The 15,264-nt window shown below is 37.8% G+C and overlaps 1 protein-coding gene across 4 annotated transcripts in view; it reads right to left on the reverse strand.

Annotated features, from left to right (window-relative positions):
- LOC121431041 (zinc finger protein 493-like) overlaps positions 1 to 15,264 on the reverse strand; it is a 57,287-nt gene that overhangs the window by 16,432 nt on the left and 25,591 nt on the right. For all 4 annotated transcript variants that reach the window (XR_005972094.1, XM_041628509.1, XM_041628508.1 and 1 more), the window contains exons 6-7: positions 11,708 to 11,849; positions 9,186 to 9,307 (exon numbers count right to left, since the gene is read on the reverse strand). Coding sequence is in view for 3 of the 4 variants with exons in the window: in XM_041628509.1 (XP_041484443.1) it covers positions 9,186 to 9,307; positions 11,708 to 11,849 (264 nt within the window). In the remaining variant the exon portion in view is untranslated. The remainder of the gene's footprint in view (positions 1 to 9,185; positions 9,308 to 11,707; positions 11,850 to 15,264) is intronic.

Here is a 15,264-nt window from a genome sequence, read left to right on the forward strand (position 1 = left end):
CAAATCTCCATGAAAATTTCATTACTCTATTGGGGAGTCTAAATTCGGTGAGAATGTAATCATTAAGAACTTAAATATACATGACAATGAAGAAATCATCCAACTTTATTGGCAGTTTTGAATAATATTCATGAAATATAAACTCTGTCTGAAACAGAAAATCACCATCATTGAGGCCTTTACTGAGTGAATTGTCCCCCAGAGCTCTGGCAGAGACAAAGCTCTAACTGGCTAGCTAGTAAAATCGCCAATGCGTGAGCCTGCCGCAGCCTTGTAAAATAGATGGAGCTTTGTTTGATGATTTATTGTCTGATATAATACCTCATCCCCTAGAAAAAGAAAATAAATGATTTTTTAGTTACAATTAATAAATAAGGTAACTTATTTTGGAAGTTAATAGGGCCTAAGCCGTTTTGAAAAGCAAAGCCGAATGACAACTCACCAATGCTAGGTTACAAGTCTCAGGGATTTACTTCCTGTGTAATTCAAATTATTTAATCACAAAATCATGATATCTGTCGGGGAAACATGTGCATTCGAAATTGCACATGGTGGTAGTCATAATGGACCCCTATACATGCAACTGTTTCCCGACCGTTGCATTGATTTTTTTCCGTACTTGGTACCATGTGTATGGAAATACGTGGTACAGAAAAAATAACGCAACGTCGGAATTTTAAACTGCGCTACTCGCTATTTTTAAGGATTATTCCTGACTTTTGAGTGTTGTATTTTGGATGAGTTTTAAATAGTAAGCAGAGCTCGAGCATATTGAGTTGTTATTCACTCGGCAATAAGCATGATTTTTGGTGATTTCGAGGGCGACTTTAGGCATTTCCGCGCAGGTCAACGATCGCGAGGCGCGCTATTAAACGCGCTACCAAAAATGGATTAAGGCGCGCATGTAGCGCGCGATCGCTCTCGCGCGCCTTACAATCAAATCCCTGCCAACCCTTAAGAAATTTCTGATCCTCATCTAATCTCTTACAAATTCCAGTTGCTAAGAAATCATGCAGGCAGCGGGCCTTTGCTCATGCAGGACATTGCCTGTGGAATTCTCTCCCACACAGTTTGAAAACCCAAACTTCAGTGACCACCTTTAGGGACAGTGATTTCCACGATCGCGGAAAACGGACGGAATTCACAAAAAAGGCCTTTTGAAACGGAAAGTGGCATTTCAAACGGAAAATCACGGAAATCGTATTTTTCCTCACATACACGGAATAGCAACAGAAATTCCTCCAAAGTAACAAAATGAGAATATTAAATGGCCATAAAACCCCAGAAAACACGATCTCACTTCGCTACAATCATGACAATTCACACATGACTGCTCTCAACATCATCAGCACACTCGATAGTACCCCGGGCCCCGCGCCCGGCCAGCCGGGTTGAGCTTCACATCGCTTCATATCGCTCAACTGCATGGTCGTGTGTTGCTGCCCTCTACGTTTGAAGATGTAACAGCACGATATTGTGGTCTTAAAATCCAAGATGGTTAATTGGCGAAAGTCGTTGACTGATGATAAAGATGTCCAAAACCCCCCAAAATTATCGATGAAATTTAATTTCACCGTAAAATAATGCTAATTATGTGAAAGGTGAGGATGTATGCATGCTGAATGCGTTTGAAAAATTATTAAATGCACCCGCATAGATCCGATTAGAACGGATTCTATTGTGTTGTTGGTACAGTAGCAGATACAAACTTTGGCCAGTGCGAGTGTACGCGCTGTGATTTTGCTATTCAATGTGTAAATGGAATTGCCACTTTTAGACTGGGATGGTCGCTAAAATTGTGACTTTCCGTGGGGCGGCAAATACAACCACGGTTCTTGGACATGATAATTTGTAAAATATTATGAGTAAATACCTGCACAATGTTGCCATCGGTAAATTTTGCTCCTGACCTCAAAATTAAAATAATAATATGCAAAATCGTACCATTGATTCGACTGGAAATTCCGCCATTCACCCCGTGTGTTAAGGACTTCCGTGAACGGGCGCAAGCGTGCACAATGCATGTAACCTCGTTCGCGTTTTATTTTTTTTATTCGCTGTACATGATATACGTTATAATACAGAATGTACGATGGCGGATAAGATGTCGTCGTCTTCGTCGTGTTTTGACAGCGAAAATGACGATTTATCACTAGCAAATATATGCTACATGCACGTCTTTCCCAAGGAAAGAGGGCCAGTAAATTCCTTTCAAGTAAAGAGCTAGAACAAATTTAAGCCTTTGCTGCATTCGTTGATGTAGACTACCTGGGACTTCAGAATAAAAATAGCTATTCGTGCAGCAGAGAAGTTTGCGATTGACTTGCATGCAGCCCGGCCCCGGGAGACCAGCCCGACGTCCGACCAGCTTTCAGCAAGATCCGAATGGATCAAAATAAATATAGATGTTCGATGTAGGCCTACCGCGTTTACATCTTGCCCAGAGCCAGGTCAAACATCTTTCGTATCACCAGCATTGAGCAATCAATCGATCGAAGGTATAATTTGTTTTCACTTTGTGCTCTTGCATTTCACTCTCTGCAAAAGTGAAGCGGTGCAAACTTTGATGATTTTTTTTGTATAGGTCTACATCTAGATTTCTTAATTGAGTCGATGAATAATGTGACTCATGACTTACTTCGTCTTCTATTCATAGGCTTGTAAATGTGGCGGTTAAGTAAGTCATGACATGAGTCACATTATGTATCGATTCAATTAAGAAATCTAGACCTATACAAAAATCATCAAAGCTTGTACTGCTTCACTTTTGCACAGAATGAAATGCAAAAGCACAAAGTGAAACAATTTTGGCATGGACAAAGATCGCTATAACAAGGATCACCATCTCAAAATCATCCTCTGTATCTTTTTCACCTTCGATAGTTTGATTGCTGGAATGCTGGTGATACGAACGATGTTTGACCTGGCTCTGAGCAAGATGTAACGCGTTACATCTATAACGTTAGTTTGATCCATTCGGATCTTGCTGCAATGCTGGTCGGGCTGGGCAGGAGCGTAACGGGTCGGTGGCCATGCAGGAGGGGCAAGAGCAAAAAATCTCCGGTCTTATCAGGGGCAGATCCATGATTTTCCAAAAGGGGGCTAATTTTTCAGAGGAAAGTTTCGACCAGCCCCCCCCCCAAAAAAAAGTTTTTCAACCAATTGACAAGCAAAAAAAATGAAAAAGAAGGTTTTCACCCACAATGAAGTATATTTCGTACACGGAAAAAAAGGGTCTTCAATTTCAAAAGAGGGGGCACACCTTTGTTTTAATGGCATATTTACATTACAAATTTTAGTATTTTGCTTCTCAAAGGGGGGAGGGGCAGGCAATGGCGTCATGAGGCAACATTTTGAGGGGCGATATGGTGTATCGGGAAAAAAAAACAATGCGAGTGAGCAAAAAATTATACATTTTTATTATATACAAAAATCCAATTTCAGATTTTGACATAATGTTAAAGAAGATAACATATTTTTCACCCTTCTCTCTTTCCTTTTCCTTTTTTTTCTTGGTCTGTACGCCACGGTAAACAAGATTTTGTTTATGATTTTGCATGCATGCTTATTTAAAAAAAAATAAAATCACCTTTTCATGACAATCTATCTGTTCTTCTTTCTTTCCTTTTCCAGTTCCTCTTTTTCCCCTTTCCCTTTCATTCTCCCCCTTTTCTTTTTTCCCCTTTCATTCTCCCCCTTTTCTTTTTCCCCTTTAAGTTCCCGGTGAACTCCCCAGGGGGATAGCTTGCCCCCCCTGCACTGTTAAGCCACTGCTCCCTGGGATGGACCGGGTTGCATGCAAGTCAATCGCAAACTTCTCTGCTGCACGAATAGCTATTTTTATTCTGAAGTCCCAGGTAGTCTACATCAATTAACAAATGCAGCAAAGGCTTAAATTTGTTCTAGCTCTTTACTTGAAAGGAATTTACTGGCCCTCTTTCCTTGGGTAAGACGTGCATGTAGCATATATTTGCTAGTGATAAATCGTCATTTTCGCTGTCAAAACACGACGAAGACGACGAAATCTTATCCGCCATCGTATATTCTGTATCTAACGTATATCATGTACAGCGAATAAAAAAAAATAAAACGCGAACGAGGTTACATGCATTGTGCACGCTTGCGCGCGTTCACGGAAGTCCTTAACACACGGGGTGAATGGCGGAATTTCCAGTCGAGTCAATGGTACGATTTTGCATATTATTATTTTAATTTTGAGGTCAGGAGCATAATTTACCGATGGCAACATTATGCATGTATTCACTCATAATATTTTACATATTATCATGTCCAAGAACCGTGGTTGTATTTGCCGCCCCACGGAAATGAAAAACTAGAGACATTTTCCTTGTCCATCCCACAGTCTATTTTCCGTGTGTACATAGTCTATGAGGAAACAGAATTTCCGTTCTGACATGCTGAAACAGAATTTGAGATTTTCTGAAACAGAAAAGGCCATTTTTTTAAACGGAAAATCACTGTCCCTACACCTTCAAGGGCAACCTAATACACGTATATAGCAGCAGAGCTGAATTTGAAAACAGCTATTAACCACTTGACTGCTATAGGCTGTAATGCGCACTGACCCCCCTGGTGCTTCTGAGGCTCGGTGTAAAAATGGCAGAAGTAATAATGGCAGAGGTAAAAATGGCAGAGGTAAAAATGGCAGAGGTAATAATGGCAGAGGTAATAATGGCAGAGGTAAAAATGGCAGAGGTAAAAATGGCAGAGGTAAAAATGGCAGAGGTAAAAATTGCAAAGGTAAAAATGGCAGAGGTAAAAATGGCAAAGGTAAAAATGGCAGAGGTAAAAATGGCAGAGGTTAAAAATGGCAGAGGGCATAATGGCAGAGGTCATAATGGTATAGGTAAAAAGGGTCTTAAACCCCCATGCAAAAAAAAATCAAAAAGCCCCCGCATGTAAGCCCTACATAGATTAACAAAGAAAGGTTCTAAGAAAATAAAGATAATGGAAACGGTGACATTTTTAAAATCATAGATAGATCATCTGCATCAAATATTTTGGCTAGAATATCTTATTTTTTCTGGACTCTCATGGACGGCCTCCTCATGTCAAATCGCTGTATTAAAATTCAAATTTGAAGCACACTCTTGATCGCAATTGTACTTGATTCATTACAGGGGAAGTTCAACCTCAGTTTAAAGTCATTGTAAAATAGAAGAAAAAATAAAATATTGGTGAGGGTTTTAGCAAAGATATAAAAAGCTATACTTTTATATTTTAGTGATGACGTCATTTGCGAGCAGCTTTCCCATATTTGGTGTATAGAAAATATTAATGAAATATAATTTTCTAGAAAAAAAAAACAAATTTTTTAATCTTCAGTATGTATCAAGAGACAAATCATTTCACTGACGCTCCTGAAATATTTTTTTTAAACAATTCGAACTATTTTGTAGTGCATAATGTCATGGGGCAGCTTCCCATATATGACGTCAAACCTGGCATCCACTTGGACTAGCTGCATTGAGGTATTGCTCTAAAGACTAAACAATAATTGTATCATTTACATTGAACATACACATGTATCACATTAATCAGGGGCAGATCCAGGATTTTCCAAGGGGGGGCACATTTTCCTGAAAAATGGCACGCGAAAAAGTTCTCCGCCTACTAACTTGTCCAAAAAATAATTAGCAAGCAGATAAAGGGTCTCGCTTTAAAAAGGGGGCACACTTGAGATAGCATATTTTTGCTAAGATTTCAATTGTACCTCTCAAGGGGGCACGGGCCTGCTGTGCCCCATGGATCTGCCAGTGACATCAATATCTATTCATGCATGATCCATCATGATGTGGAAATAAAAAATACTTTTATTACAGAATGTTCAGTTATTTTTTTTATCCAGGTTAATTATGAAAGTAGTTCGAAATAGACCCGAACTTGTTCGTTTCAGAGGGTTAGTGGCTGCACACATTGGAGTTTACATTTTTAAAAATCGTTGGGTTTGTATAAAGCGTTGTTCTGCTTACGAGCTTAAGATCCTTTCATTATGCAGTCACTAATTGAAATCATTTTGGCAAGAAAATGCATGAGTTTAGTCATATAAACGACAGAGTATAGATCTTAAATGACGAAAACAACATAATATTTAATCAGTTTTTATAGCCCATTTCGTCAACAATAGTTGATCCGATCATGGATGATAATTGAGACCTTTCGTTTTCTGTGACGTGCCATGTGGACGTACGAGATTAAGGAATTTTGGGAGCACTGCGCATGCGCGAAGTAATCTGTGACGAGCCTTCTCGTCCACTGACCAAATCTGTGACTCGTATTTGAGGGTTTTGACGTTCGGTGTCATAGTGCTCGAACGAGCGCTAGTTCGAACATGATGACGTCATCCCAGCTTGGCAAAAATGAATGAAGCCGCATCAACACTCGAGTTTCGTTGATTCAGCAGGGCTGGTAAACTGCAAATTACTGCTTAATTGTTACCAGCTTTTCCATTACATTTAGTGTGTCCTGTTTTCAGACACTACATATCCGATAGGTAATTGATGTTTTATTTCCAAACAACCGTGTGTTTTCGGCTTTTTGCGCAAGAGTGCAAATGTTGCACCCACAGTCGCCCCACTGGTTCGTAGCGTGATGCTACGCCTGATTCTCCGGCCAAGCATCGGCCCACGGCCCGATCGCTATCACGCTGGTATATGCTGTGGCGTGGTACGGGTACGTCGACTTAAATCGAAATTGTTTTCATCAATGTACGAACGTGATACTGAACGAGCGGTGTCACCACTTCCGGTGAACTAGGAATACGTTGCAGTCGCAGACAATCGAAATCTCTCTAATGATGTAGCCTATCTTTATCATTTTTACCTCTGCCATTATTACTTCTGTCATTTTTACCTCTGCCATTTTTACCTCTGCCATTTTTACATTTGCCATTTTTACCTCTGCCATTATTACCTCTGCCATTTTTACCTCTGCCATTTTTACCTTTGCCATTCTAAACTCTGCCATTATTACCTCTGCCATTTTTACCTGGCACCGTCTCAGCCTATCTTTATCATCTTTACCTCTGCCATTTTTACCTCTGCCATTATTACCTCTGCCATATTTACCTCTGCCATTATTACCTCTACCATTATTACCTCTGCCATTTTTACCTGGCACCGCTTCTGAATGGGACTAACAAGTTAGATCTATTTGGGACTACAACCAACAGCAGCTTGGTGGAAAAATTGTTAATAATCATATTACTTTCCTCATCACTTTTTTCCAATATCCATTAAAAAAAATCATCCTCCCCTTCTGACACAGATCTTTCACTAAATTCATCACTCCTATCATCATAAGTTTCATAAAAATTCTTCGGAATCCCTTCTCCACTGCAAGTCGCCATTTTGAACTGAACGGCGTACCCTTTCACAATGAAAAAGGGAATACAAACATTAATAAATAACTGCGAAAGTTTCGATAACTTTTGTAAAATAGCGCCATCTGATGTCCATAATCTGAAATTTGATGTACATGCACTGTTTTCATCATAGGGGTATTAGCAGCGCAGTGCTGACGCCTCAAACAGAAGATAAGGTCAAGCATGTATTACGTGCCTCAAACAGATCATATGCTCGCCCAGCATGTAATATTACGTGCTACGCAGTCGAGTGGTTAAACAAAGTTTCACAAAAAAACACTTTTATGATAATACTATGTCCGTTAGCCCAACATGACCTTTGACCGTGATCATGTGACCTAGGACATTTTAAAAACAATCTTTTAGAATCTTTTATCGTCTGATCATCTCTCCCACAGGATGAAGACATGACAAGATCTAAGATCTTGCCATCTGATCACCTCTCACATGGGATGTAGACATGATGAGATCTAAGTGGCACTTTTAGGGAAGATTATCACAATTTGGGTAAAGGGTCAAATTTCGATTTGAAAAATAAACGTTTTACAAAGGTTCATGTTCAATTTGATTCAAACCAATCAAGAGATATTGGTTAAAAAGTCTGACAAAAATAAATAAAACATGACAGATTTGGATTGGTCTGGTTAATGAAAAACAAAAACGTTCTCGGGGGGGGGGGGGGCAAGTATGAGCATCTCCCCTTTGGAAATTTATCTTCAATCAACATGTTCAATCTTTTGTTGTTCATGTTGTGATGGGCTTGACTTAAAGGAAACCAAAACCCAAGAAGAGAAGTAATCTTATTGGAAAAAATAAAATGAGAGGAACAATTTAAAACAAGTTTCATCAAAATTGGTTATGAAATAAGCAAGTTATGGGAGTTTGAAAACTCTTGTTGTACTTACTATGTGGCAAACGTGCTTCAAAGTGGCTGATTTTGTGGACAACATTCCATTTGTTTTGTACACAAATTTTCAGATTTTCCTCATCATCTTTCAAATTGCATCTTGCCTCCTTCTGAGGACAACATATGTCATGGCAAAATATAATCCACATCATATATATGTCAAGGTCAGGAGGAGATAATGTGAAATATGCAAAATAAAGGGGAAAATCTGAAAATATGTGTACAAAACAAATGGAGAGTTGTCCACAAAATCAGCCATTTTGAAACATGTTTGCCAATTTGAGGATCCACATAGTAAGTACAACAAGAGTTTTCAAACTCCCATAACTTGCTTACTTCATAACAGATTTTGATGAAACTTTTTTTTTAAATTGTTCCTCTCATTTTACTCTTTCCAATAAGATTGTTTCTCTTCTTGGGTTTTGGTTTCCTTTAAGGCGACCGCACACCTTACGATTGGCCAGCGACTCAACTTTGGAATAAAACATAGCAGAATTTGATGCTAGTATTGAGACTTGGAATATCTTACTGCGCAATGTTCAAAATCGCTATGATCCTAATACCCATGTTCAAATCTGTGAATACGCTATTATCCTTCTTAGAATAAAAGCAAATTCAATATCCAGTCATAATGACTTCACAGCAGTCGTGCAATTGGCTACAATTTGAAACTAATTTGGCTTTTACTCTAAAATACAGGCTTAGAATCTTACAAAATGGTTATAGTAGTATTCTTTCAATTAATTCTAACCTCAAATAAAATGATAGGTTCCATTCACATTTTCAGAAAATGAGCAAAATGTGATTTGTACCAAAATCGGATCGCGAACAGTCGTAAGGTGTGCGGTGGCCTTTAGGCTAAATGCAAACAAGGAGTTATTAAGTAGGACTCACCAGTACACTTTGGACACATCCAGCTAATATTCTCCCTTTCCATGCGCTTTCCTTCTTTCTTGGTGACGTTTACACATTTGCCATGAAACCAATCTTCACATTTATCACAGCATATCATGAACCTTGAAGAAAAATGATAAAAATACATACAATAATTCAGTGGAAAACATGTATTGCCTTATCGTGAAATTAGTCACCTCTCTTCTTGTGTGTGTCAGTGGGCGCACTCATTGTGTACAAAGTCAATGGGAGTTGAAAGAAGTCACCAGCACTGATGAATGGACTGGTGACTTCAACCCGGATAATGGCACAATAGAAAAAAATAGATTTTCTGTTGTTGTTTGTGGTAACTCCAGTAGAAACTCGGCAGGATAGCATTTTGCTGGTAAACGCCAAGCTGGTATATAACCAATTACCTTGGAAACATTTTACGTCTAGGTTAATCAGTCATAGTGGCTGACGTAATAGACAACAGATATCCCTCTTGGGCCTTTTTATCAAAGTGGAGACAATGACAGAGTTGGATTCAAACTCACAACCTTGCGATCATGAGTCCAATGCTCTAACCATTGGACCACAAGACCTGAGACTACTTGGGCCACCTCTTAACATACAAACATACATTGTGAGAGGTATTAAAGTGATTGTTTAACATTGGTTTGACTTTTAAAAAATCTGAGCTAGGTCACACTTGTCACCTGTGTCTGTGATATGTTACAAAAAGAAGCCCAGAAAAAATTGCATCCGAAAATAATCATTTAGTGCTTCAAAAATTGAAATATAAAGTGACTGGAAACACCATCTTAATTTCATCCCATACACCATGTGTAATATTTAGGTGTCTATAAGACACCTATTTACAAAATTGGGGTTTGCCTTGTAGTTTTAGCTTTTCATTCTCAATAATGGTTGTTTGCAGGGTTTATTAGTTCGAATACATGCACTAGTACACGTTTCATCTTGGTTTGAGAATTTTTTAAATCAGCTGCTCACAAAGTTAAACAATACCTTTAACTGAAGGGTGAGTGGAGTCATAGCAAACAAACTTTTTTTTTGCCCTCACAGTATGGGACGAAAGGTCGAAAGGTCCCATGACATTTGTGTGTGTGTGTGTGTGTATTTGAGTTTTGTCAGACGTGTATCAATCAGATATGATTATTTACGTCTGGGACCGACCTTTAACGTCACCATCCGAAAGACGTGACCAGGGCTCGAACCTCTGCATCAATTTGTAACTTCCCCACAGCATGGATTACAGGCGCACGCCACAACGCCCAGTTGCTCCAGCAACACTTTCTAATAATAATAATCCGCTTTTAAATAGCGCTTAATACATCGGAACGTGTCTAAGCGCTTTACAGATATATTATTACCCCGGTCATCGGATTCAGTCAGCCATTCCCGCACGCAACGTGTGCACATCCTCCACTCCCTGGGGAGTATTCCAGTCAGTGGCCGGTGAGGCGCACACAGTACTGGACAAGCTACAATGACTTTCACATCCTACCGGGTACCCATTTAGCACCTGGGTCGAGAGTGGCAAAGTGTGGATTAACGCCTTGCCAAAGGACGCCAGACCGTGGTGGGATTCGAAAACACGACCCTCTGTTTACAAGGAGAGAGTCAGAACCACTACACCACGGCTCCTCCACACTTTCTCCAATGGAAACATGTCAAGCCAAGCATCAAAACCTAACCTCTGTTTAACCCTAATCCTCATCTTTTCATTATTCTGAACCAAAAACTCTAACCATCGGCCGTCAGATGGTAAAACGGTCTATCCCGAAAATCGCTGTTCTGAGAATAATGACTTTAAAGTTTAGAGGTTTGAGCCTTTTTATGAGATGGAAGTAAGGCATTTTCAGCAATGGGAAAAGAAGAAGCACAATAAACACTAACAACTGACGAATTTTTGGCTTATTCTGGGTTTTATTTATGAAATAAAATGAGATTTTTGTGTAGATAGACTGTTTAAACACAGCACATGTATTCACTCATACTACACATCATAAGATGGTAAAATGGTCTATTTTCGAGATGGACCATTTTACCATATCTTTTCCCAATGCACAACATTCTTCAGTGATTTTTTAGATAGACTGTTTAACCATCGATTAACTGGTCTTACTCGAAGATGGACCATTTTGCCATCTGACAGCGATGATTAAAAAATCTCAAATAAGATTGAAAGGTCTATGACAGCTCGTTTAACCTCCAAACGATATTACCAACAACGGGCTAACTCAAAGATAGACCATTTTACCATCAAATCTGAAGGAAAAATACAACAAACAAGATAGCAGAAATTATTTCTAAATCAAGACATGATGGGATTTTCTTGATAGCACCATTTGAAAGAGCGCCCTCACATTGCAAGGAAAGTAAATTTAGCTCAAAAAGTCAAATTTTCGAGTGTTTTACGATTTGACATCCACCCTATGCCCTCTGAGATATTCAGACTGGAGAAAATGTTGGAGGACCTAATGTCATGTAACACTATGGAAGAGCATTAGACGACTTACCTTTCATCATAAGGCTGTCTGCAAATACACCATAGTTTCTCTTGATCATTGTCATTGCCAGTATCATGTTCAGCCCGATCTGCCGTCTCCGCTTCAGGCTCTTCTTTCGTAGAAAATGGAATATTGCCGAGCTCATCTGCACCTAAAACAACAAGTTTTCAAAGACCAAACTAATGTTTCACACCATCATCATTAGAAATACCAGTTTGCAAATGGAATATTGCTAAGCTCATCTGCATCTAAAATAACATTTACATGTAACACAGATGTAAATTTTTTATAAACTTTTATTTGCAGGTCAAACTAATGCTGATTTCAACTGAGATAAATAATAGTATCTATCTCATGGAAATGAAAAAAAGCTCATCGATACCTCTTAAAAGCAATGTTAAAGGGGAATCCAACCCAAATAAAAACTTGCTTTTATAAGGAAAAGAAAAATCAGACAAGTTTATAGCTGAAAATTTGAACAATATTGGACAAACAACAAGAAAGTTAAGAATTTTTAAAAGTTGTAAATATTGGTAATCACTATACCCATGGAGACTTCAAATTGGCCACATATGGGATGTCATAGTGATGTAAGGCAAGGACTACTCTCCCATGTACTCCAATACATATTATGGCTAAATTGTCATTTTTCCAAAAAGTTTTATTTAAAATTATATTTTTCTTTCATGAGGACATAAAACAATATACTATGTGGGTTATATTTAGATTACTGCCCCAGGGGAATGGGTACTTAGGAGAAAACCACAAATCCCTGATAATAAAGTACATGGCCTATGGGAAAGTTGTCCTTGCCCCTTGTCATAATTAACTTACCCAGTTGCCAATTTGAAATCTACATAGTATTAGTGATCTCAATTTTAAAACAGCAATAACTTTCTTATTGCTTGACCGATTTCTTTCAAACTTTCACCATTCTGTTTAATTTATTTTTCTCCTTCCCAACACACCAGTTTATGGCCAAGGCTGGATTCCCCTTTAACCCAGAGGAAACATTGATTGCTATCTTATGGATATGTTTGTTCTGTAAAAAGAGAACATTATTTTCTCTTCAATATATAGATTTGTTTCGCAGTTAGTCTCTTCATGCTCATGCTCCTCTTCAAATGAAAATGGAATATCGCTGCGCTCATCCGCACATAAAACAATAACACAGAGGCAAACATTTTATTTTTTATTTAATTCCACCCCAACAAAAACTTGATTTCAATAAAAATAGAAAAATTCAACAAGCATAACACTGAAAATTTCATCAAAATCGGATGCGAAATAAGAAAGTTATGGCATTTTAAAGTTTTGCTTCATATCACAAAACAGTTATATGCACATCTCAGTTGGTATGCAAATGAGGAACTGGTGACATCACTCACTCACTGTATCTTTTGTATTTTATTATATGAAATCTTTTTATTTTCTCGTCATTGTGATGTAAAATGAAGTTTCATTCCTCCCTGTACACGTGGAATTCTATTATTTTAACATTTTGTGCTTCCGGCAAGGAGGTCCTAATCGTCAAATTTGTAAGATTTGAATTATTCTATAATTCAAACAAAAAAAAGAAAAGTAGTGAGTGGGTGACATCATGGACTCTCATTTGGATGTAACTAACTCGTTCATATAACTATTTTCTTAAAAATAAGTGAAATTTTGAAATGTCATTCTTAATTTTTTGATGAAATTTTCAGCATTGTGCTTGTCTGATTTTTCTCTATTAATTCAAATCAACATTTTTCTGAGGTGGACTTGACCTTTAAAGACCAAACTAATATTCAACTTCAAAAGTATATGAATAATAGTTGCTATCTCAGTGTTGAAATCACTTTTAATTTTTAGGGAGCCATATTGAAAAATAAAGGAGAGCCATTTTTTAAACAAGTGGAACGTCTCTGGCAGTCTCACCTGCATTACCCAATTCGGCAGTGCTTCCTTTGAAAATAGCTTATGAACAATTATTCACAGAAAAAACACTTGATAATAATATGATAATAAAATATGTCTAGGGACAGTGATTTTCCGCGATCGCGGAAAACGGACGGAATTCACGGAATCGGCTGTTTGAAACGGAAAGTGGCTTTTCAAACGGAAAATCACGGAAAACACGTTTCTCTCAAAATGCACAAAAAAGCACCAGGAATTAATCCCAAATCCTCAACAAAATACTAATATCAACAAGACTTCGGCCGTATGTTGCTGCCCTCTGCGTTCGGTCATAATATAATGATCACGGTGATTCATCAAATCCAAAATGGCGGATATTCGGAAGTCGTCGATTGCTCAAAACGATGTCCGAAAAGTCCCCCAAATCAGCAATAAAATCCCATTTAACAATAAAATAATGCTAATAATATGAAAGGTGAGAATATATTAATGTTGATTATGTTTCCCTAATTTTTTTTTTAGCTCGAATCTCTTCGATTAAAATGGATTTTAAAGCGATGTTAGTACATTGGTAGATGCAAATTTTGAGCAGCGCTACTCGTTGCGTATTGGTTTTCTATGTAAACGGAATTTTCAATGTTTCTTGTACACACAGTCTATGGGGAAACGGAATTTCCGTTTCCAGACATGCTGAAACGGAATTTGAGATTTTCTGAAACAGAAAAGGCAATTTTTAGAAACGGAAAATCACTGTCCCTATATGTCCATTGACCCAAAATGACATTTGATCATGATCATATGATAATACTTGAATACTCCTATTTATTAATTTTTATGAGCTGGATCCATAGACTTTCAAGGTTATAATAGCAATTCAACAAATACTCCCAACATGGCAAAAGTTCATTTGCCCTACAGATATATGACCTTTGACCTTGGTGATGTCACCTGAAACTCGAACAGGATGTTTAGAGATGCTTGTGATTGCTCTAATGTTTAATTTTCATGAACTAGATCCATAAAAGTTCAGTTATGATGGCAATTCAACAATTATCCCCGACATGACCAAAGTTTGTTGACCCGTAACGACGTTTGACCTTGGTCATGCAAATTGAAACTCAGTCAGGATATCCATTGATATACCAATACCCCTTTTATCCAAGTCTCATGAACTAGATCCATAAATTTTCAAAGTAAATTATGACATTTCAAAAAATTAACCTTGGTTAAGATTTCATGTTGACGACACTGCCCCCGCCGTAGGAAAGACGGTGCGTATATAGTCTCGGCGCAGAGACAAAAATGTTTATTTGAATCAATAGAAAAAAATCCAACAAGCACAATGCTGAAATTTTTATCAAAATCACATGAGAAATAAGAAAGTAATAAGATTTAAAACTCAGTGAAATTCAAATGAGAGAGTCAATGATGTCCCTCATTCTCTATTTCTTTTTTTTTTTTTTTTGTTTTAATAAAATACAAGATTCCATGTATTACCAGCTTGATGAGCCACTACACCACAAAAACTCAGGGAGGGATAGATATTGTTTCACATGAAAATGATTTTCATTAAGATGAAACATTACACTTAGTGGGTGGTGTCATCAGTCTCATTTGCATATCCAGTTGTGAATGAATAAATCAAATCTTTGAAATATCATAACTTTTTT

This window comes from Lytechinus variegatus, chromosome 17 (assembly GCF_018143015.1).
Source record: "Lytechinus variegatus isolate NC3 chromosome 17, Lvar_3.0, whole genome shotgun sequence".
Taxonomy (NCBI): domain Eukaryota; kingdom Metazoa; phylum Echinodermata; class Echinoidea; order Temnopleuroida; family Toxopneustidae; genus Lytechinus; species Lytechinus variegatus.